The sequence below is a fragment of the Echiichthys vipera genome, assembly GCF_963691815.1.
Source record: "Echiichthys vipera genome assembly, chromosome: 1".
Classification (NCBI taxonomy): Eukaryota; Metazoa; Chordata; class Actinopteri; order Perciformes; family Trachinidae; genus Echiichthys; species Echiichthys vipera.
Window position 1 is genome coordinate 9,546,305 of NC_139826.1, and position 24,618 is coordinate 9,570,922.

The 24,618-nt window shown below is 39.3% G+C and overlaps 1 protein-coding gene across 1 annotated transcript in view; it reads left to right on the forward strand.

The window, feature by feature from the left end:
- cdh8 (cadherin 8) overlaps window positions 1–16,398 on the forward strand; it is a gene marked incomplete at both ends in the record, with an annotated part of 107,384 nt that extends 90,986 nt beyond the window's left edge. The window contains 5 exons of the mRNA XM_083915280.1: window positions 6,758–6,894; window positions 10,203–10,324; window positions 11,048–11,165; window positions 15,475–15,726; window positions 15,905–16,398. Coding sequence (XP_083771406.1) covers window positions 6,758–6,894; window positions 10,203–10,324; window positions 11,048–11,165; window positions 15,475–15,726; window positions 15,905–16,398 — 1,123 coding nt within the window. The remainder of the gene's footprint in view (window positions 1–6,757; window positions 6,895–10,202; window positions 10,325–11,047; window positions 11,166–15,474; window positions 15,727–15,904) is intronic.
- Between the last annotated feature and the right edge of the window lie 8,220 nt (window positions 16,399–24,618).

Here is a 24,618-nt window from a genome sequence, read left to right on the forward strand (position 1 = left end):
AACAATAGAGCCTTTTGAAAATGTACTCTCGTATTGAAAGATATTTTTGATTTAGTATATTCTTTCAATTTCATTCTTGAGGATCAGAAGAGGAAGTTGTAACTGGCTAATAGAATGCTGCATTAATCATCTGCCAACTCCTGTGAAGCGACTGATCAGCGGGGGGGGGGGGGGGGGGGATAACTGCTCCAAGATTACACACACAACCAGACATTTTCTTGCCAGTTTGCATTTTGTCACAACAAATTGTTTTGCCTCAACATGTCATTTTCTTTGAAGTCCAAACGTACATACCCCCTCCCCCCTGTGCCCCCCTGTAAATGTTCAAGATGAGCGCGATCTATCACAGATGTCAAGGTTTTTCTTTGTGGCGGATGATATAAAACAAACTATTGTATTGTTTTGTTGAGAGCTTAATATGATGCCTCACCCTCACCAAAGACCATTCGAGTCTACTTTGCATTTGTATCAGCCTCTAAGGCTGAGCTTTGAGCTGATACAATGATTACTGTGTGGAAGATTTTAATCCTGCCAGATATACTGGCTAACAGAGCGCTGTAGGCTCAATAATGCCTCTTACATGATCAGAAAGATGTTCTAAATCATGGACAATCTGGACAAATGCCTCACTAGACAATAAACTTAGTTTGTTTGTAATGCATACAGGGCTGAAGCTGAAAACTCTTTTCATTACTGTGGTTACTCATCATTAATCAATTAAACATTTTGTCAATAAAACAGAAGACTGGAAATGTCCAAATTCAAATGTCATCGTTTTGTCCGACTAACAGTTCAAAGGTACAGCTGGTGTCTCCCTCTCCCAACAATGAAGACTTGACTCTCACTCAACTGTCCATCCCGGCTCAATATTATACCGCCACCGCATGTGGACTCACCATTGTCCTATTATCAACCTTGCCATGCCTAAGAAAAAAAACAATCTTTTTCCCACTCACTCACTGATTATACATCCCAACTGCATCCCTGAGACATGGACACGGCTGTTATTGTAGAAAAAATACATTTCAGCTGTGAAACTGATATTACATGCACACATATGTTATTAACCATAACCCTTTTGTAAATATTTCAAGATGTTTCCAGAAAAAAAGCTAAATATTCTTGTGAAAACAGTCAACGTGTGCAGCTTATTGATCTTCACACTTGAATTATACTCATACTCATCAGGCAACAATTTTCCACCTCTCTCCCTCCTGTCTCTTGTTTTCTCCCTCTTTGCCCTTTATTCTTTAATTTTCTGTTTCAAAGATTGGAAAGAGAAGCTCTACTGTAGTTAGTGAAGGTATATCTACAGTAGATGAATGGCAGCAGTCACAGCAGTGCGAGTGAGTGGACTTTCTCCTGCCCACCATGTGAACAAGCTTTCGAGTCGACCCCTCTGATTAGAATCGTTCTCTGTCTAGATCCCCCCTCCAGCTGGACCAGACTAAACCGGTCTGAGTCTAAACCACTCGGGGCGAGTGCTCTGGTGGGCTGCCATGTCCTCTGCACTCAGGAGACAAACAAGCCCTTAGCTGTACTTAATGCATCCAACCAAGAACATTTCAGGTGCACTCCATGAAATACTCCCTCAGTATTGCTTCTCTCTGGAGCCTGCACACTGTCGTTTTCTACCTGACTGATCACAAATAAACAGCAATGTGACATCTGGCAGTCACTATGGCTGTCTGACAAGGAACTAATATTTTTATAGAATAGCTGTGACTTAATTTTAGTCTGAAATACACAAGCAGGTGTATTTGGATTTTAAACAAGTTTGGTGAACATCGTCGTTTTCATTATCCTTTTTTTATTTATTATTGAGGGATGGAATTCTGTACAGCTTGTTTACTGCAGGCTCCCTTATGTTGTCTTAGCACAGCTGACAGCTAACATGCTGCATATGGTAATACAAGCAGTCATGTAAAGGGGATGGTTTTTAAAGTGAATGTAATGTAATGTCAAGAATGATTATTTCACAGAACGTGGTATTTTTATTATTCATGATTTACTATTGACTCTCGAGCAAAATCACCTTCCCAGTAAAAGGGCCAGCCTGAATAAAATGTACCGCAAAATCACAACTGGTCAGCATTTAGGGGACAGCAAAAATTAGTTCTACATCTGTGATCCTCCCAGAGGACTTATTGACCTGATAACAGGCAGGAATGTCACAGGCATTTTGTTCTCAGCAGAAAAATGTTCTGGTTCTTTTCACCTCTTCTCCCTCCAACTTTTACAAGCACTCAGTGACTCACACACATTTGCACATGTTCACACTCTAATGGTGGTAAATCCAAGCACCTACTGTGCACACATACATAGGTTTGAAAAAAGCATAAACGCACAATTAGGATACGCACAATTACATTATTTAGTAGAGAGCATTGCCAAGTTTTTACAACATAAATATGCTATAATCACTCACAGGGTCACAGTTTTTTTTAAAACACACAGACACACACACACACACACACACACACACACATACAAGCCAACATTGCCAAAAGTGGACTGTCGGACTACATAAACCAATTGTGGATTTCTGTTTCTGGTCATATTAAAATAACAATAATACAATAGAGTGTTTACTTTCAAGCTATTTGACCATAATATTACGGCAAATGTGCTTTTTGATTGTTTTTAAATAAATTGTTAAGAGGGAACTTGAGTCCTTGAGCGATATCTACCTATGAAAGAGGGGGCATATGCTGCAGTCAAACAGTCTGCATCCATCCTCTTCCCTAATGGGTGCCTGTTTACTGTAAAGACTGCTTTGTTTCTTTCGAAAAAGGATACTTTAACATTAATGTCATCAATATTTAAACATTCTTGTCATACAAATATTACAAAAAACATCATTGCCACTTTAATTGCGAATTAATAATGTATAACCTGCAAAGCATGACCAACAGAGGACTTTAAAAATGTCCGTTTGCCGTAGGTCCACTGTTGGTGAATGCCTAACAACGCTGTTACTGTTACGTAGGTCCTAAAGTGCACACACACACACACACACACACACACACGCACACACACAACTTATGAACAAAGACAACAAAAATGTACCATTGTACGAATTAAAACTTCAATTTAAAAGTGATAAAATGAATTGGGCTAAAGCCTTACTGGGTCTGGTCTGACCTGCCGACATTACTGAGTCAGTGTTTTTGCTTCATAACTCTAATCTACTGATGCTGCTATTACACGATGTTAAGCATTTATTGATACATTTAATTGTTAGTTGTGGCTGTAGGGGCTGATGTTAATCAAACTTTACAGACTTTTTTTTCTGTCAGGCTCACATTCTTTACATCAGGTATTCTAGTGATGTTTAAAGATGAGGGACTCAGAAAAAAAATACTTTTATACTTGACTTTCCCACAAATGCTGATGATGTTATGTCAAGTTATGAGGGCTACTTTCTCAGACTTTTTAGAGATCCATTCAGTAATGCTCCTCATAATAAGACTTGCTTGTCCAAAGTGCCTTATGTTTATTTCCCTCACATACAGAACATATAATTATGGTTCAGTTTAATGCTATATGCGCTCACAATTATATTTGAGCTTATTTCCAGGAAATAAGAATCCTTAGTGTCTCTTATTGACATGAAACCATACAGCTAATGGGGTTAAATCAGTGTTTTCTGTCTGATTTAATCTTTTAATCTTTAATCTCAGTTTGCATCTCATTGTGATAACAAACCCATTCTGCACCAACATAATCAGTGCTCAAGATTCAAGAGATTTCAAGATCAGTCAAAAGAAAATTTGCATTGAAGATTAAAGAATATTTCATGTGTTTGTTTGTGTTGCTAGTATGTGTTACTGTATGTAGCATGATTGCAGTTAAACTATAAGTGCACATTTAGTTGCTGAAAGTTTTTACACTTGCTGCTCAGCATCTGACATATCTTTCCTACAGAAAATCATTTGACACACATTATGCGATGGGAAAGAAAAATTACAGGGGAGTTAGCATGAGCAATTATAGTCACTGGGGCTAAAGAGACACAAGATTGCCACCCACAGAAACTCAAACAGAGAAGATGTCCATGCCACACTGTTTGATTGACAGGTGATCTGTGAGGAATGCAGAGTCGCTACACCCATGCACCAAAGGACCATTAACAGAAAAAAGAATAATGATCTCACTGATTACAGCTAATAGTTATCTTTTTTTCATGCACGGAAAAGCTTCTGTCACACTGATGCATTTTGATTAGTGTATTGTATTTGTTTCATTTTGAGGTTGCATATATTCAATGTATTTTGTGTCAGTTGTAAAAATGCTTCACTGCTTTCAAATATTTGGGTCAGTTGTAAGAATGCTTCACTGCTTTCTAATATGTGGCACTAACAGCTTCTCCGTCATGTTTAACTGTTGGACTGAGGTCAGCCCAATGGCATTTAAAGGCCTGTGAGAAGTAAAGCAAAGCTGAAACCAGAAGATACACACACAGAGACATATGTGCGCACATTTGCACACATTCTCACACATTCTCACATCACACTCAGGAAAACCACACACGTATAACGTTGGATATCATTTTTTATTTGCTTTTAATTCTTTTCACATCACGTTGTCAGTTTGAGTGACAGGTTGCAGAACATTTCAGGGTCTGTCTCCTCACTTCCACGTGAGGCTGTCAGAGTTTGACTGGGATCCACTCAGTCTGCAGGAGAGAGGCTGCTCCCAGGTGGTTTGCTGCTGTCTGCCTGTCTTGAAAGTGCTCTGCGTCTGCAGGGCAAGAGAAAAAGAGAGGAGAGAAGGGGGGGGGGGTCCTCATGGACCTCTCCCAGCCCTGCGTCTAGAGGATTTTACACCATTTCATCTCAAAAATGGAAATGTCACGGCTCGGTACATCTCCCCAACAATTGGAATCTGGGCCAGCAGTTTATTTATTTAATTTACCATCATTCTTCTATAGCAACATCCTCCTTCATATAAATTGTTGTTATTGTGACTTTGTCTTTGGCTTTCCCTGGTGCTCTTTCGCCTTTTCTGTTTCCATCCCTCTGTATCCCTTCCCCTTTCTTGTCTCTCTCTCATACAAACGCTATAGGGTTCCTGTCAACAGGTCTGCACTGATAGGGATGAGCAGTTCCTCTGTGAGATGGTACAAGACCCACGGTTAGGAAGGGAGACAGGGTGAGCGGGCGCCTGGTGGCCGAGGAATGTCTGTGTGGGGAAAGGGGTCTGCAAAGAATTGGATAGGGGGATTGGATTAGGAAGAGCCGGCTGGATGGGAATGAAAATACTTTGTGACTATTGAGTGAGTAAGAGGGTGAAGAGAGAGGGAAGATGTGAGAGACAGAGAGAACGGAACAAAACCAGTTTGTCCTGGAGGTATGGAAATACTTGTGCGGTACATGGTGTAATTAGCTCACGTGAATCACTAGTTTTTGGTGTGTAGGATGTTTATGACAGTAACACATAATGGCAGATGAAACGTGTGAAACCAAATATGACCCATTATGACAGATTCTTTTTTAGTGAGTTTTGTGTGGGCTTGTCCCAAGAATTGGCGCTGTGCACGTTGCAACATGAAAGAGCGATTTCACAGCTTCGAGTGGCATTGGAAAATTCTCTTTTATGTGCATTCCAATTTTTAGACATGCTGCTGAAGTTTTCGTTCTGGGGAGTGTTCATATGACTGTGTTCTTAACACTGTACAAATCTCAAAAGTCAGTCAGTTCGTTTACATGCACAGAATTAACCAGGCTATGGTCTTAGCCCGGTTAAGGTGTATACATGCAAGAATATACCAATTACTAAAGGAGATATCTACTGTAGATCTCTTAACTGGGGTATGAGGACTCAGATTTTAAGCGGGGTAAGATGTTTACATGGCGTTTGAGAAGCGGGTATTGCCTTGACCCAAATATAATCAGGCTTTTAAACTGCATGTAAAGGCACTGTGTGAGTGTGTCAAAGGTAATGTCACAGAGAAACAAAATCCGGATGAGGAACACTTTACAAAAATACCCTTTGAATCAATGTATGATTCATTTTAAAAGTCGCCAGTGGTTTGAAAAAGATATTATCATTTAGCCTAAGATCAGACAAAGTCACATGGTCATTGTTTCATCTCCATCTCATCTATTACCCCCCCCCCCCCCACACACACACACACACACACACACACACTGTCCTAACCCATTTATGCAAAAGCCTTTGGGGGGGGGCATTGAGTGTTGACAGATCCCAAAGAGGTTAAACAACAACCCATCTCTTATCCAGACATAACAGACTAATGGTCTTTTTTGCAGGAGGAAGGTGTTGCTGTGATGAGGGTGAGGGCTTCTTGGATCTTATTAGGTTTGAATGTTCCCTGCTGCTCATGAGACAGCTGTAATTAATTCCTTAGATAATCATTGATTTCCTACTGTTTTTACTTAATATACAAGTAGCTCTTGATGGATAAGGCATTGCAATGCCACGCCTTTAGCCATTGTTCGTAATACCAGTTGATACAAATGCATTATGCTGTATTTTTCTCGTGTTGCAACATATCCACAGATCAAAGATGGGCTACTATGTGTTTTATGGGACACAAGTAAGAAGTGCTAAAAAACAGTGCATTCCTACAGCTTTACCATTGTTGATACTGGGAGCAGCCATGTTGGATTGTGAGAGATCTCCATCTGGGAACTTGGAAGTACCGACTTCCGAGTTCAACTGGAACGCAGCATTAGACAAAACTTAGAGACAAAGCTTTTTGTCAAATTTTCATGATTGATTGTCTTTGCAGGTACTTCATTGATCGTCATACAGACCTGGAGAGGCAGTTCAACATCAACGTGGAGGATGGGAAGATCACACTGGCCAAACCACTGGACCGGGAGACGGACATGTGGCACAACATCACAGTTACCGCCACAGAAGTCAGTAAGTAACCTCTCCTGACTCTGCTCTCCCCTGCTGTGAGCAATGTCCATTGTGATTTCCAATATCCTATGATTGACAATCAATTTAGCACTGCACATTCATTGGCACACAAGGTTTAAAGACTGAGAACTGCAGACATGTACAATATCTTCCTCCTCCTAAATACTTTGTGTGGTTGTCTCAGTCAAAGGAATCACTGACCTGCTACTCACAATCCTCTGTTCAAGAGTATAGTGCTTTGTAAACCAGCGCTTTTAATCGCTCTGAGAGTATGGCACAAACAATTAGCATTTGAATCCACAGAGGCATTAAATACGTTAATTTGCTGAGTTTTGATTGAATTAAACAGCTCAGTAGTCAATTTGTGTAAGTGCAAGAACATTAAGACGTATCAAATAAACAGTTTTAAAGACATGCTCCAGAGTGGATTGCTCCAACGCCAGCATCCATTACAGATTAAAGAACATCTGTGAACCGCAAAACTCACTGACTACGTAGAAAATCTTGCCGGCAGAGCTACAAACAGCTCAAACCATATGTAAGGCTTTATTTGCATACAGATTGTTTCGGGGGGGCTGTATTTTGTGATAAAGCTTAATGTACCCCTTAAAGCTATTGGAATAGAAATATACACAGCTTGTAACTTTTTTTTACCCTGTCCTCTTTCACTATGTCTCCCCCTCATTCTCTCTCTGTCTCATGCTCTATCTGTCCCTTTCTTTCCTTAATCAAAGGAAACACGCATTAATTGTCAGAATAAATGAAAGCCTTAACGCTGTCATAATGTTTTCGCCGTGCAGCACAGACAAATACCACCATCGTAGCGGCCCGTTGGAGGAATTGAATGTGTCTCATTTGATAAGCCGGTTGCCTTGTCATTTCTTGCACCCATACATTTAAAGTGTGTTTTCATGCCTCTTGGCAAAGTAACTGTGGCTCGAGATAGTGGCATCTCTGAGAACACCTAATATGAATTTGCCAAAATAAATATGCCAGTTTTGCTATTCTTCACGGATGGGAGGGAAGCCGGTGTCTTCTCTGGCGTGAAGAGGAATAGATGTGTTCCCAGTTCTATCCCGATGCCATTTGCCACCCAAACGAAGGCGCGTTCCGCTGCCTCGCACCAGTTGACATCTGACTAATCAGACTCTATTCCCTGTCTGCTGCTGGGGGAAAGTTATTTTTGTAGGGGTGGGGGGGGGGGGGTTCTCTCTCACTCTGCTAATCCATCTATCACTGTCTATCATACTGTCAATTCCCACTCTCCTCACTGCTTACCTCTTTTTCAACTCATCTCCTGGCTTGTCTGGTGGCCTTGGTTTTCTGGGTCATCTTGTCTACTGCTCGATTCAGTTTTTGTTAAAGTAAAATGTTTTGAATAAAGATGAAAAACACAAACATGTGTCTGTTACAGTACTGGGTAAAGTGTGACTATAACAGTTTAAAGAAGAAATACCACAAATTGTCTTACAAATGAAAAGTTTAAGTTATAGGCAATACAACGCAGCCTAGCTAATTTCATTAGGCCTAGGATTATTGCTACAGCTTCACGCCATCTAGTATGACCAGTTTATGGTAAATAGTGTTAGCTAATGTTAGCAAAATTCAGATTTATTTTCCTTACTGACAGTAAAGGGGAAATTCACCCTGTTTTAAAATTCATACATGTTATCCTATGTTCTAAGACAACAAGAAGCTTCAAAATTCATACATGTAATCCTATGTTCTAAGACAATCAAAAAATATTAGTACACATGAACTCCCTCCCAAATCCTAAAAGGGTGCAAAAATTAAAATGCGTGATGTCATCACGTATAAAGTGTGGAGCTGCTCCATAATCAGTGAATTGGGAAAGTGGTTATAAATGACACTGAAAGCACCAGGGGAATGTTCTGAGTATATTGGAACATGTTTACAACATGCTAATCTAATCTGAGTATAAAAAAGATAACTTCAAAAGAAAAAAAGAAAATCTCCAAATCTCTATTCATTGTCTATGGAGCAGCTCCACACTGTATACTTGATACCATCAGAGGTTTGAGTTTTACTTCTCTGGTTTATGTCTTCGAGAGAGACAGAGGCGTTCATGTTTACAGATTATATTGAAGTGTTCTATTCCATGGAAATAACACACTGGACGTGGTGTCCCCCTATAATGATAACATTTGCTGGCTTTATGACTTTTCCTTTACACTACATGTTCTGGGAAAAAAGGCAAGTTACATTTCCCATTATCTTGTAACTACAGTGAAACAATGACAAAAAGTTTCCCTTTACAAACATTTCGACGCCATATGATTATGATTTTAAAACCCCTTTAAAAAAAAAACACTTCACTTGTTATTGGTTACCAGTTGGGACAACCTCTCTGAACAGGAACTCTGAGGTGTATTTCCAAAATGTTAATGCAATGCATTTACCACTGATTCTTCTTACAAGGTGACAGTAGGGGCAAGATTTATGAAACCAAATGAAATAATGAATCAATAGAATAGAAAATAAAAACACACCAGTGTCATTGGCCACAGTGACACAGAACTCTTGGGGCCACATTAATACATAATTGCTTTAAAATTTGGCATTTGCACTACTGATTAATAAAAACAAGTGATTACAGGGGCTCTCGAAAGGGACTGTCAATTACCACTGATAAATAATTCCAATCAAAATCTAATCTAATTAAACTGCCTTTTATTGTCTTTTTAGACTTCAGTTACCAATGACTCATTAATATACATGGTTTAACCGTCATGTTTTAAACATTACAGTGTACAGGGGATTTTCAAAAGCACTTTGAATGGGAATTTTTCTTTTCTTCTTTTCTGCTAGAATCCTGTTCTGTTTTGCATCGCTGATACCAGCTGAAATGTAGATTGATGTGGCTTATCACTTGTCCTCCTCAGCTCAGGAAATTAAGGGAAAAATAAAGATGCAAAAACAAAAGAAATTAAAACTAGGTCACAATATTTCATGTGTAACCTTGTTTTTCCCTCCACTTTTATATTTTGCTCATTGTGTTTTCTTATTTATCTCCTCCTTTCTCTCCCTTTTTTGATTTCCTTGATCTATCTATCTATCTATCTATCTATCTATCTATCTATCTACCTATCTATCAACCTATCTATCTATCTATCTATCTATCTATCTATCTATCTATCTATCTATCTATCTATCTATCTATCTATCTATCTATCTATCTATCTACCTACCTATCTATCTATCTATCTATCTATCTATCTATCTATCTATCTATCTATCTATCTATCTATCTATCTATCTATTTGTCTTTATTTCCCACTGTATATTAGGAAACCACAGTCAGATATCGAGGGCAATTGTGGCCATCAGAGTAATGGACATTAATGACAATGCCCCTGAATTTGCCACCGAATACGAGGCCTTTCTGTGTGAAAATGGAAAACCTGGACAGGTAAGGAAAGAAGTGGCTCATTCATCAAACCAGTGATCTATCTTTCTCTCTCTCCCTTTCTTTCCGTATCTCACTCCTGCACTGTAATGATTGGCCACCGTGAATTATAGCCTATTTATTTCACTGGGAAACTACAGAGGTGGAAGTATAGTCCTTTTTCCCTTCAACAGTCCTCCCTCGACACAGTGTGCATGGACCAAAGGGGGAATGAGAGCAGTCAGGATTGATCAGAGTGGATCATAATTCAAGACTGTCTTTCATGTCATCCTCCAGATGGCACAATGTTTCCCCCAGCCAAAAATCCTGGACAAGTACTTAGCATTCTCCTTCTCATCAATCGACCTCATTCAGGGGACCTGTGTATGTACAATAGGGAGATCCATTGAAAGAAGGGGAGCCAGGGAAAAAAAATGGAAACTATCCTGCAGCGCCCAAATTCTAATTTCCAATCAATCATAAAGACATACAGCGTGATAAGACCTATGATGACAGATTAACAGATAGAGCCAGGAGCTTGAAAGTGTGCCAGACTAGACAGGACCTCATTGATAATAATCTCAAACTCCAGAAATGAATAGGGCATATATTTCATCAGGTGTGATGCAGCCAGTATTAGACTGAGGCAGTCTGCAGTGGCAAAAACAGAGTAATGAATAGGCTTCCTTCTCTAATGACTTGGAGCCATCCCCTGTATATCTTCTTGTCTATCTGTTTTCAACACAGGTGATCCAGACTGTCAGCGCGGTGGACAAAGATGACCCAATCCAGGGCCACTACTTTGATTATCGTCTAGTCCCCGAGATGCTTAACAACCCCAATTTTACCATCAAAAACAACCAAGGTAAGTAAGAAAAGAAATCCCAGTGAAATAAGTATTTTCGTTACAGAATGACTGAAGTTTTTGGAAATTTCTCCAATGGCTTTCCAGTCTAATCTCTAACCTGCGCCATGTTAGCCGTACTCAAGACGAAATCTGGTGGATCAGTATAGCTCACAATTAGCAGATGTGAAATTGTCTGGACACCAGCTTCTTTTTACTTCCCAGTGCATTTTGAGGGAAACTAAATTAATGTGATCCAAATGGCTTTTCCCGGTAGTCTTGCAGCTCAGTGTAGGATGACTTCCTAAGAGTTGTTGCAATGTGGCAGATGGCACTACGTTTATTTGCTAAATACTCTGATTTTCTGTTTATTTGCCGTTTTCTCTGTCTTTATCCAATTCCTCTTCTCCTGCCTCTCCTCCATAACTGGCTCGGAACAGGCTGTGTTCATGACATTGTGTAATGTTTTCAGCTAGGGGCAAATTATCTTCATATGGTACTAGCCTTCTGTTTCAATGCAGAGGCTGCGGGCTAACTTACTGCAACCTCTCTCTGATGGAGGAAAGAGCCCATAAAAATTAGGTCATCAAATAGACTAGTGATATTTGGAGAAATATAAAAAGCTTTTACTTTTGAAACATTATCAGGAAGGAAACATGAGATGCAATAATCAAAAGCAACACAAAAAATAGCCTTGACTATATATATATACATTATATATAGATATACCACTCCTGACACAGAGTATTAACTAAGATTAAGTATTACTAACTACAAACCCTGACAGAAAATGAGAAGAGCTGTTGAACAGGCACATATTTGCTGCAAAATACTTGTGGATCATCCTCAAAGTGTATAAACCATGCAGGTTCCTGAACCGTGCCTTTCTGTTAAAAAGAGATTTAATAGTTGCTTAAGATGATGCAAAAGATAACACTCAGACTAGAAATGTTTCACGACAACAAGCACAGCTCTGCATTGATTCAAACAAACAAAAAGCCTGTATTTGCCTGAAACCAAAGTGAATATATATGGGTCCGCTCTTTATATATTACATACTGCACCAACCACTTGTCTTTAGTATTGCTAATCCCGATCAGAGAAAAGAAGCCCATCGCACCATGTCCCCCAGCACTTCAGTGACTTTTTCTATCTGAATCAGCAGCTGTGGGAGACACTTGAGTGAAGAGCGTTGGGCTCCTGTGAGCCTCTGTGTGCTGCTTTTGTTTGCAATGATGAGTCTAATTGTAGGGGTTGCACAGTGAAGAGGTTAGAGGCTGCCCACACTGAGGAAGATGGCTGAGGTTCTGACCAGCTGTATGCAAGATATCAAGCACTATGACAACACTGTGTTCAGCAGGCGGGGTTGCAACGGAGCAGGGCATCCCATTATCTGCAGTTGAGACAACATAAATTCGCCATGCTGCCAAGAATGAAATCCTGCTGATAGAAATTACTCAACAGAATATTATTTGTACAAATGCAAAGTTAAACATAAACAAATGCACCCTCCTCAATGTCAATACACTCGGGTAATGTAGATATAGCCCGATATGACCAATACCTTGTAAGTTAGCTAACTTTCCCGCTCAGTGACTTTATGACTCCTCTCTACTGATGCTAATGTTACTCCAGTCTTTAGCCTTTAGCATTATTCCATAACGTGTAAACCAGTAAGATCAACCCATTCATATTGCAACTCATCACATAAGGACAATTTGGCTACACTTAAAAGCATTGGATAGCCCTGCGAATCAATTTGTGATGCTCCACTACAGTTGTTTTTAACACGTGGTTTACATTGTGAATTCTAATAAAACCACTGCGTTATGTTTTAGCACCAAAACCACTTGGTTAGGGATCTGTGTTGGGGTTGCAATAAGTATGTTGGTTGAGGTTCCGGCTCAGTGGTTAGAGTAGCCGCATCATATACAGAGGTTAAAAGTCCTTGACGCAGCGGACCAACCTGTGGCTCTTTGCTGCATGTCATTTACTCTCCCCCAGTTTGCTATCACTCTTCAGCTGTCCTGAAAAATAAAGCCATGAAAAAGGCCGAAAAAAATAACAAAAAAAAGTCTGTTAAGTTACTTAAGAAACATGCAGGATACACACAGGACACAAACGGTGATCTCGTAAGTGAGAGCCCTATGTCTGTTTGACCTGTCCACCAACCACCCTCCTTCCTACACAGACTTTGTCACTTTTACCCCTGGAGCACTTGCACTGAGGGTGACAAAGTGTTTTTGACACCCTGGGAATTGGAATAGTCTGATCAGTTTGCTGTTAGAAAAATAAATCTCTGTCTACATAGAAAGATATTTTTTTTCATATAACTGATCAAATTATTGCAATTTAATGTATACACAGTAGGTTAAGGCATTATGCATCATTGGTCAATTATTGGTTGATAACTGATTAGAGCAGAACCAGTCGTGGCTTTGTGGCTAATGCCTCCTTCTTCTCTAACAATCTCCGCTGAACAGTCTATCAGGCAGACATCTACCTAGGGAAATGATTGCTGATTTTGCCGGCTAATTAGCTCATCAGCTAACGCACAACGAACAGCGCAAAAACATGCCTGGAAGATGTCAGCGTCCATTGCTTTAAATGTTACTTGTTGTAGTCATGTATCTTTAATACCTCTACCAACACAACAATATTCTTAGCCTGTATGCTCCATTTTTAAGTGCATGTTTGCTTTTATTGTCTCGGGGCCCCTGCTGGACCAGTTGTCAGTCACCTTGCCCATTCACTAAGAGGCTTGGAAGCTAAAGGAACGTTTCTGGTGCATCTTTAAAACCCCTTTTTTCCCCTTTAGCAATACAATAACAAAAAAATCTAACAATCTAAAAATACATTTGACGAGGATTATTGACTGCAAAATATGATTAATTTTATGATTTCAGTTGGACTTAGTTTATACCCCTTAGCAGGTTGAATGTATTATGAATAAGTAGGGACCAATTAATTCATGTCTGTGTTGCATACACATGTGATGCTACATAATTTTCATACAAAATGACATACGAACACAATAACACTGCATATACGAACAAACAATCCATACAACTTCTTCCAATCCTTTGGTATCACACTACTATAAAAGTTTAAATACTACTCATTTGACATTCATGAGTGTATATTTGCTTACATAATCTTAATAGACTTCAAAAGTGTGGAAAGTTTTCAGACTGTTAGTGACACTTCTGCTGTCACTGCTGTCATTTGGAACCTCCCACATATTAAGTTATTTATAGCGAAAAATTATTTGAAATGAACACTTGCTTTTGTAATAGTGATGATGAATATTTCAATGTACACTGTTTTTTTCATCAGAATGCGTCAGTCGCTAGATGAAACACTGCAGTGTTATCTGCATATCTGCATTTGTCTTTAAGTATCAAACATATTCTGTGGATGGGTGGACGGGCAGGACATGTTAAGTTCTACTTTTACCATCAAAAGCTGCCAAGAAAATAAAAATGACCTGTATATGAGGACAAGCCCCTGGTTTACTACAGTGTAGTTGATACTTGCATGCGCACTCTGAAATGCTGAATGATGTAAATGAAATAGGACATGTTGGTGCTCATAAAGCAGAGCGTACCAATTTGTGGCATCACTCATAAGAAAATAAATCTAAGCATATGTTCACATAAATTACAGATTGTGTTAAGCAAACAATTATATCATGAAACATTCCATCTTTTGATTAAGTTTGTTCTTTCAATGCGGATGTTTCAACATGGCCCGTCTCTCTATTGTGTACATCTCCAGATCTATTTTCCCTCCCTCTTCAATGCACCATCAAGTAAAGAGGCAAAGGTTAGACTATCAAAAATCTTGTACACTTTCCATAAGATCAGCAGGAGTAGATTCTTATGGGACTCTGAGTGTTTGATAATGCGAGCAGGGTAAGGAGAGCCAGCTAATGAGCAGACAGCTTCACAGAAGTGTCATCAAAGAGCAGCTGGCACCTTTTCGGGTCAACGTGTGCCATCTTCTAAGTCAGTGTCGCCTGCCGTGGTCCCTTCATTCCCTCAGCTTTCAGGGGGGGGGGGGGGGGGGGGGTTGCCTTCCTTCATAATTCCCAAATTGTACCGTCAAGAAAAAGGAAGGTGGCTGAAATGTATCTACGGAATTGGGATGGGAGAGTGCGAGAGTGCCTGGTGACGATTGATGTGAAATTAGTTTACCCTCATGCTACACTGATCTTCACACAATTTAATATTAGAACTTCCGACCATTGCTATCATGAATAATAATGGGTTTTCACACCTCCTCACAAAATAAAAAAAAAATCATCTCTGGCTTTACCTCTCTCTGACAGACAATTCAATCAGTGTTCTGGCCAAGCATGATACCTTTCGGCGACAGAAACAGGAGATGTACTTCCTGCCAATCATTGTGACGGACAATGGGAATCCACCGATGAGCAGCACCAACACCTTGACCATCCGAGTCTGTGGTTGCAGTAAGGACGGCATTGTCCAGTCCTGCAACGTGGAGGCCTACGTCTTACCTATCGGCCTTAGTATGGGAGCTCTCATTGCCATCCTGGCCTGCATCATACTGCTGTTAGGTGAGGTATTTATTTTGTACATAGCCACATCATTACCTTGAAGTGATGACCGATGTAGATGAAAACATTCATAATCTGACCTTGATGAATGATTGTACTAACAGAAAACTCACTTGTCAAAGCTTGACCTAGACTTCTTCTTTCTTTCTTCCTTTCTTTCCATCTGTCTTTCTGACAGTAATAGTAGTACTTTTTGTGACCCTGAGGAGACACAAGAATGAGCCTCTGATTATAAAGGACGACGAAGATGTGAGGGAGAATATAATCCGTTACGATGACGAAGGAGGTGGCGAGGAGGACACAGAGGCCTTTGACATTGCAACTCTGCAGAACCCGGATGGAATCAATGGTTACCTGCCACGCAAGGACATCAAGCCCGACCTTCAGTTTATGCCCCGGGCGGGCCAGCACTCTGGTCCAAACGGTGTGGATGTTGACGAGTTCATCAATGTTCGGCTCCATGAGGCAGACAATGATCCCACAGCGCCGCCTTACGACTCCATCCAGATCTATGGATACGAGGGCCGGGGATCCATTGCCGGCTCCCTTAGCTCACTGGAGACGGCGTCGTCAGACTCGGACCAGAACTATGACTATCTCAGAGAGTGGGGCCCCCGCTTCAGAAGACTTGGGGAGCTCTACTCTGTGGGCGAGAGCGACCGTGAGACCTGACCTTTGGTTTGTTAAAAAAAAAGACCTTTCCGATTTATTTTCTGTCCACATACTTGTGTATTAAACGCTAGGGGGTTTGCTGGCTTTTAGAAACAGGTATTTAAAAAGAAAAAAAAACAGTTAATAACAAGGGAGGCCACCATTTTGTATTCTTCTTAGAGTGAGGTATAGCAGTCGTCATCCACTACGTCAAGCGCATTGTATTTGTTGAGCCAAACAATGTCTTTATTAGGAGATCTATGATTCTTGTGGAGTGTAACTTAGATTCCGTTGTGGAGTGTCTAGCAGTATTTTGGGTGTTAGTCATTTGCTGTGACTGCGAGTATCAGAAAAACCCTGGGACTGCTGGTAGTTGCCCAATGAGTGGAAGTAATGGATATCGTTCCCTGAAGCTTGAGCTTACTCTTGATGGAGAGCAAGTTGGACCTCAGAAGCTGCAGAGGGACTCTTGTTTTATGTCTCCTTAAGCCACCCAGCTGATCGGTGATCTGAAACAAAATGACAATGAAAAAGCAATATATGGTCTACATTACAATGATGAATGTATGTATGATTTGGAAAAAAAAAAAGCATAAGACATACCAGTACTGGCTTGAAGGTGAATTTGTTATCATTTGATATGTTCTCTGGTGGCCACATTTATAAACTATCTAAAGCCTGAAAAGGCTTGCTTTATACAAACCTTTGTATTTACACGCTACAGGTGTGAGTCGCAAATGTTACTAGCCTATAAAAGACTGAAGTGAAGACAAAAAAGAGAAATGTAGAAACTCTGAGGCCTTCTTTTTACAGAAGCAACATTAAATACAATTGTAATCTACTGTTTTTTGACAAGAGATGTGTTGATTCTTCATTATTGTTCGATCGGTTTTTGTATTTCTGTTCTTAAATCATGTTTTTCCTGTGCTTTTTGAAGTACGTGTGTTTAGATTTTTTCACATTCAGCTGTTTTTTTCCAACCACTTGAACACTATTTCATAACAGCCAGACAATAACGTGAATTTATTGCAGTTGATAATATAGACTAAATGTAAGCAAGCAAACAAGAGCTCTTAGTTACTGTAACACTACAGATGATCTAATTAATTGGGACTGCAGGAATGGGACCTTTCTGACATGCTTATTCCGTGTGAAATATATCTCATATCCTGAGGTACAGCTAGTGAGCATCTGAGCACAATTGATCTTTGAGTATATGACTCATCAAAGCTCATTTAGGAAACACAGACTATATTAGCCCAAGAAAAAAATCAAATGAAATCCAGACCATGTGCATATTGTGCTTACACTGTATGATATCAATAAAAAAGACTTGTTGTGTACATATAGTTACTGCTAACGTCATTAGCTTTCAATGAGGTGGTAGGTTTGTCTCTGCACGTTAGCTCTTGCACATAATGAGAATTCCAATGGCACTACAGCTGCGTGCATACTCAGTTTGTACTGATACAGTATTATGGCAGTTCTCGGTAGACTTAACAATATATAATGAATAGTCCTACATGCAGATCATATTTTGTACTGTGCTTTAATGCTAATAAATGTGTATGTTCAATTATTTACTCCCTGTACTGTAATCTAAGATACCCTGTATTGTTTCCTACTTTGTGAAATATATTTTTATAAATACTGCTGAATGGGTCTGGTTTTTTATGCAGATGAGTTCCGAACAATCAAATATCCATCTGGCACCACAGTGCAGAGCAACTGTCACTGCTAGTTTCTGACTGGCACTGTTGACATTTTCATGCCCAGCGCTCACATTGTGTACGTAAAAAATGTACTTGCATCCTTCTGTGCCCCCATGGGTGTGTTGGTGTTAAACTTAGGTGTGGTAATGTGCATTGTTGACGTATTGCTAACAAAAAATTGGTCTGTAGTCGGTAGGGCAGTATTTTCCTGCTATTTAAAGGGCACATTAATCGATAGTAAGATCAGTGATGCACAGACTGCTGTTATATCTACAGCCCTGTGTTTAATCCACAGATGGGTGATGGGTGTTTCATAGAAATGAACATCCTGATTGATAGTGGTTGGGAGAATAATACATCATTAATGAGGAAAATATTAATCATATCCTCTAAAATGTGAAGAGAGCAGAGCAGCTGCCACGCTTTTTGCATTTACTCACAAGGAACAATAACTTTTTCATAACTATTTAGTTATATTTTCCTCTGTCAAGTTTAAAACTACAGATTTTAGTTTTGCTTCTTAAATTTCCCACAATATTTGCTACAGTGACCTTACTGTGACAATGGAAACAGAAAGCAGCCTTTCTAATCAATAAAGGAAATTCTTAAAGAAAACTTTCATACATATATACAACACATGATTTCAAAAACAACAGCTTACATGTACTGTGAAAACAATTAATTTGGGTGGTTGGCAAATGGAGGATTTAGGTGTACAAGGGGATTTGGACGGCATCAGACCCAATCAGTGCATCGTGCTTGTAACAAACACGCAAGCACACACACACACACACACACACACACAGATCAGATGGGCAGCAGTGCTCCTCCCCCTCAGTTAAATGGGTTATCGGTTCATTTGCTCATATGCACTCAAAATAAGTTGTTGATAGGACAGACAACTATGGGATGGTGGAGGATCTGTCGCTTCACGCACAAGCAGGTCCATTTCCTCATCATAAAAAAATGTTTGCTTCTCCAATTTCCAGAATCTGTTTAAATAGCTATGTACCCACTCCAGTCTTTTAAAGAGAATGGGAGATGACACTCAAAACCCACTTATGTTTAATGAAGAGACAACCCCTTTGCCCCTTACACCTTACTTTGCACCTAAAATATGCGCAGTCTAACAAAATAAGTAGAGTTGGACACATCATGGTCTCTAGACCATGCACTATGAGGCCCTTACACTGAGGCACACTAAATCAGTTTTACACAAGGGTCAGTTTACTTATCATCAGTAGCACTACTCAGCCTGTGAGAATAGTTGTATAATTTGTTCTGTGGCTCTGAAGGGAGCTTTCTTAAATTTGGGAAAATAACCCTGATGATGTCATAGTGATGTCACAAGGGTTATCTGAGCTTGCGCTTTGAGACTTTAAATTTGTAACAGAAAGCCGGTGTTATAAACTTTTAGTGTGGAGTTTTGAAGACAGAAGTTTACAGGCATAGGGGGATCTACAAAAGATGCTACTGGTTGCATTATGGGAAATGTAGGATCCAGTGACGTTGGAGTTTGATCCAAACTAGGGTCTTGGCTGCTTTCATTTTTACCATTCTCAACTTAGTGGCAGTACAACTGTAAATTGCCAAAGCTCCCCTTTAATAAATTATGCTAGCAGTTTACCCTGCAATGGATTCCTGGGTGTGTTTTGTTGCTTGGTGGTCTGTGTCTTCTCATAGTTAAGTGCAGTTTGACTGAAAGTGCATACACCAGAAAATGTCAATTGTAACATGTGTTCATGAAATAGCTCCTGGAAAGCCTTGAACATCACAGTATAATATCCAACAACAGAATCTAAAAACAAGACGCACAACTGGACCCAAAACAACAGGACAGCTGTTCGGAATTTCTAAAAAAAAAAGGCTTATAGCAGGCTTCTGCATTATCAAACAGTGTCAAGAAGACAAAATAAAACCGGTGCCATTATACTTCCTAGACTGTTCTTCACTTTGTTACCTAGTATTGTCTGACATTGCGCTCCTTGAGTGCTGTAAAAGTCTGTTTCACTGTCTTTCCTTCTGCAGTGGAAAGTAAAAATCAACTTTCGACCCACTTGACCCAACATTCTATTGTTATAGCTTTAAATTGAACCTGCACCCCAAAACAGGAACAATATAGGAAAACAGGGGGGGAGAAAAATAACATTCAAATGCATATTATTTTCTTCTGCCAGCAGCTTTTCCTAGACTTGAATATGTCTCTGATGTTGAAGTTTTCATTTTGCTTGTGAGGAAATATACTGTCTTAAGAATGTGTATTATCAGTTTGACATTATGAAGTTGTAACAATTCAACTTTAAGAAGGATATAGGCAACAGTGCTGTCAAATAACCTACCACTGATTGGAACATGGCAGTCCTTTCAAACATCGTCACGATGAATCAGAATCAGAATGACATGCACTGTAAATGTGTGAATTCTTGTCACGGAGTGTGTCATCATCCAAGACAGTATATATCCTTGTAAACATTAAGATATAATTGCATTAATACAACCTAATCTAGTGTCTGTCAATATCTATGTTTTATCAAAGGGGAAAAATAAGACTCGGAAACTACCTGATTTGTTATTCCCATCTCAGAGAGTATGCACCCAGGGAGATTTCTGCATGAGAAAGGCCTTTAATATATGAATTCATCTGGGATGTAAATTGTGGTGTTGCATTACAGTAATATATGTGCACCCCTGGTATTTATTTTATTTTTTATGAGCAAAGGAGATTAGATATAATGCAATTTCCCATTCCTTGCCTTTGTTATATTTATTTGACTTTTTATTTATTTATTTTGGAACATTGTCTCCTTTTTGTTAATCTTGTTGAAAGATTACACTTCTGTTCAGCTTTATCTGATATTGAGGTTTCTCATAAATGACAAAAGCTTTTGATCATATCAATTACCGGCTGTGCCTCACTGAAGTCAAAGGCACAAAATCACACAAATCCACTTGCACATATGCCTATCTATAGAGACACAAAAACACACAGACACACAGACACAGACACACACACACACACACACACACACACAATTACGACAGGAAATTGCTCTACTTAATAATGTTCTTAACAGAAACAATATGGGTACTAGTCACAAAGATTAGATACATTTGATGTAAAAAAATCTCCAATATCAGACGTCTTTCAATCTAATCCCATTTTGCAACATGCATCTTTCTTTTACAAACTTGCCAAAGTGGTGTTGGTTTTTTAGATGCCTTTGCCCTCTGGGATTAGAGGGGATGTTAAACCTGCAGGCTGCTATCTTCATGCGCATGATACATTAGTCAAAAAATCAGCCACAGAACACATTTACCGAGTGATATCTCCCACTAAATGATAGCACAAATTGTTTTCCAGAATGTGCGACCCCGGCAGGTCAGCAGACTCATTTGTAGTCAATCTTCATGCAACCCCACTGCTGTGTATGGCTGCAGGTCTGACAGAGGTTGACTAACTAAACAGTAAATCAAATTATCTTTTCACTTTTGTCACGTAATGGAAGTGTCCCTCGGGTGACAACCTTGCACTTGTTGTTCCCTGCTGATATGCGGAAAATTTTATAAGGCAGGCCTGTGGCTCCAGCTCGCCTGGTGTAGAAACTGTAATTACTGTTGCCTGGCAGATGCCCTAAATTGCCAACAAACTTTGATGCAAACAAATCAAGAAAGCCACTTTCTGTTCTGGCCCCCTGGGTGCCTCCCTAGGGAGGTGTTCCAGGCACGTCCAGCTGGGAGGAGGCCTCGGGGAAGACCCAGTACCAGGTGGAGAAATTATATCTCCACACTGGCCTGGGAACCCCTCTGGATCCCCCAGTTAGAGCTGGTTAATGTGGCCCGGGAAAGGGAAGTTTGGGGTCCCCTGCTAAAGCTGTTGCCCTTGTGACCCCAGATAAGCAGTTGAAGATGAGATGAGATGAGATGAGATGAAGCCAGAGCCCTTCAAGCTCCCATCAAGCACACAGCAGACTACACATGACATATTACATATATTTTGCCTAAAGCTTTTGAAACCAGCCAGTCCCGTGCTGTAAATCTACCTGGCCCCAGGTTTGCTGTGCACCAATTATTTTGTGGGAATTCGATTTAACACTAATTCATTTAGCAACACATACTGCACAGTGTAAGCACATTTTTAACAGAAGTAGTACAAGTTTTAAAACTTGTTTAAAACTAGTTAATAATGCTGCATTTTTATATTCTACTTACTGTATATATCCAGTGGTATCAAGCACTTCCAGTTTTTATATTTATTGTTGGACATAATTAATTTAATTTCTTTAGCATAAAAGCATGAAAAGAATTACATTTGCGAAATAAATACATAGCAAGTCTGATTAAGAAACAATGTGGCAGTTACTCAGGATAAATCACCACCACCTTTTTGAGGTTATTGACGATAAGCATGGTTGACCTTGTTGTTCCTAGCTTAGTACATGATTATATATTTGGCACATCTGTATCATCTGCAATGTACAGATAACAATCACCTGTGACATGGGTTCCTCTGATACAGAAGAAAAGGTCACATGCAAGTGATGATAATTCGAGAAGATTTGATGACGTTATAACACACACACTTTGTTAAAGGATTTCTTAACACTGGCGTGAAGGTGAGTCCATGACTATACCACTGGAGGTGAATTTGACGATATACATTTTTAGGGTTTGTGTTAACTCATATTATGCTAATCTTCAGGTAGAAAACTTGTATTTTGGATTGCTAATAGAACATGTTTACATGCTTTAAAGTTGTACTCTTTTAAGTCACTATCTATCAAAGAGTAGTACATATGATGAAAGCCCTTCTTCTTCTTTGTCTTCTTCTTCCTTCTTCCCTTGAGTATTCCAATCTGTGTCTCTGGTGACATTCCTGGGCTAGATGTAAATAGGCCGCCAAGTTAGTGACTCTGCTGACAGCGGTTGGTCTACTGGTCAACATTGTCACAACGGGTATGCTGCGTATCTGTTATCAGAAATTGGAAACTGCCAACTTCTGAGTCAGGCATTTAAGTAGTAGAAAGTGTAATAGGAACATGTGTGTGTGTGTGTGTGTGTGTGTGTGTGTGTGTGTGTGTGTGTGTGTGTGTGTGTGTGTGTGTGTGTGTGTGTGTGTGTGTGTGTGTGTGTGTGTGGATTTAAGAGGGTAACTTATAGGGAACAGACCAGAAGTAGAATGGTATATGTTTGTCAATAAAGTTTACAAAATAGCAAAAAATAAATAAATAAATAAATAAATGGTCAACACACAAAGTGACATGAATGTGACAAGATGGAGGCTCTTAGTTAAAACTAGCTCATTAGCCTCTACAAACACATACAACAGTATTAAAAAAGAAGGCCTGATTTCTCTCAGACAAATAGTTTTCTTACCTTTACGCTCAATAACAAAGTCCCAAGGGATTTCACAAATAAACCCAATTCTTTATTATATGAATTTATTCGCTCATTATGATTGAACTTATTCAGGTAGGATAACCTTAACTATAACTTTTTAATTAAGTTCCATCAAACATTGTTTACATGCCTAATTTAGTCCACTTTGATCTTCTGCGAGGTTGCTGCAAGAAATGTTCTACAGCATCACTACAAAAGAAAATCAAAGTAAACAGTGTGATCAGGGGCAGCTATATGTACTGGAATAGGTGTACTTGTCTAAACAAAGAATAATTAAAAAGAATATATATATATTTATATATTTATATATATATATATATATATATATATATATATATATATATAGGCAGGCTGTCTTAAAGTTTGTTTCAGGACCATTAATGTTTGGGCACATTAATGATCTGTACTGGAAATGATCACACTAATGGTCTAACCAATCGTGTGTTTTCACCACTGGTCACCGAACCACCAAACCACGTTAACACCATATGGTCACAGCTGCTGGTCTAATTCATTCTGCTAGCAGTTTTCAAAGTTTCCTTGACATGAATGACTATGTGGCCAAAGCTAATTCAACAAGCACTGACATACAGTTAAATTAAAGTTAGAACTTTCCTTCTTTCACATCCCCTGCTTGATCTATAGGAAAATGTAGTTAAAATGACAATAAAGCCATGTTTTCACAATGTAGAGAAAAGCAAGACAGTTGCCAGAAATGTCTCAGTAACACTTTCTATAAAGACAACATCTAAAGTCCATGACAAGGGCATTCATCGTGAATTGCAATGCATTTATAATGCTTCATGACTATACTAATGAACTCATATAATGCCTGTTTGATGCACCATAGCAAGTGTCATGGAACATTATAAATGTGACTTATAATGAATTATAAGTTATGCATACTCTTGACTAGTTATAAACTAAGAGTTGACTGATGTGGCTTTTAATACAGCATGACTCCCTGTACTCACCTATACACACCTCAACAATCAACTGTGGTAGGGACTATTTTATGATAGCCCATTAAGTGTCATAATGTACCACTGTATGTGTTAAGTAAAGAAGAAGTACATAGTGATGCATACTTCATCATAACATTTTATTGTTGGTTGTAAGCAAATGTAATGCA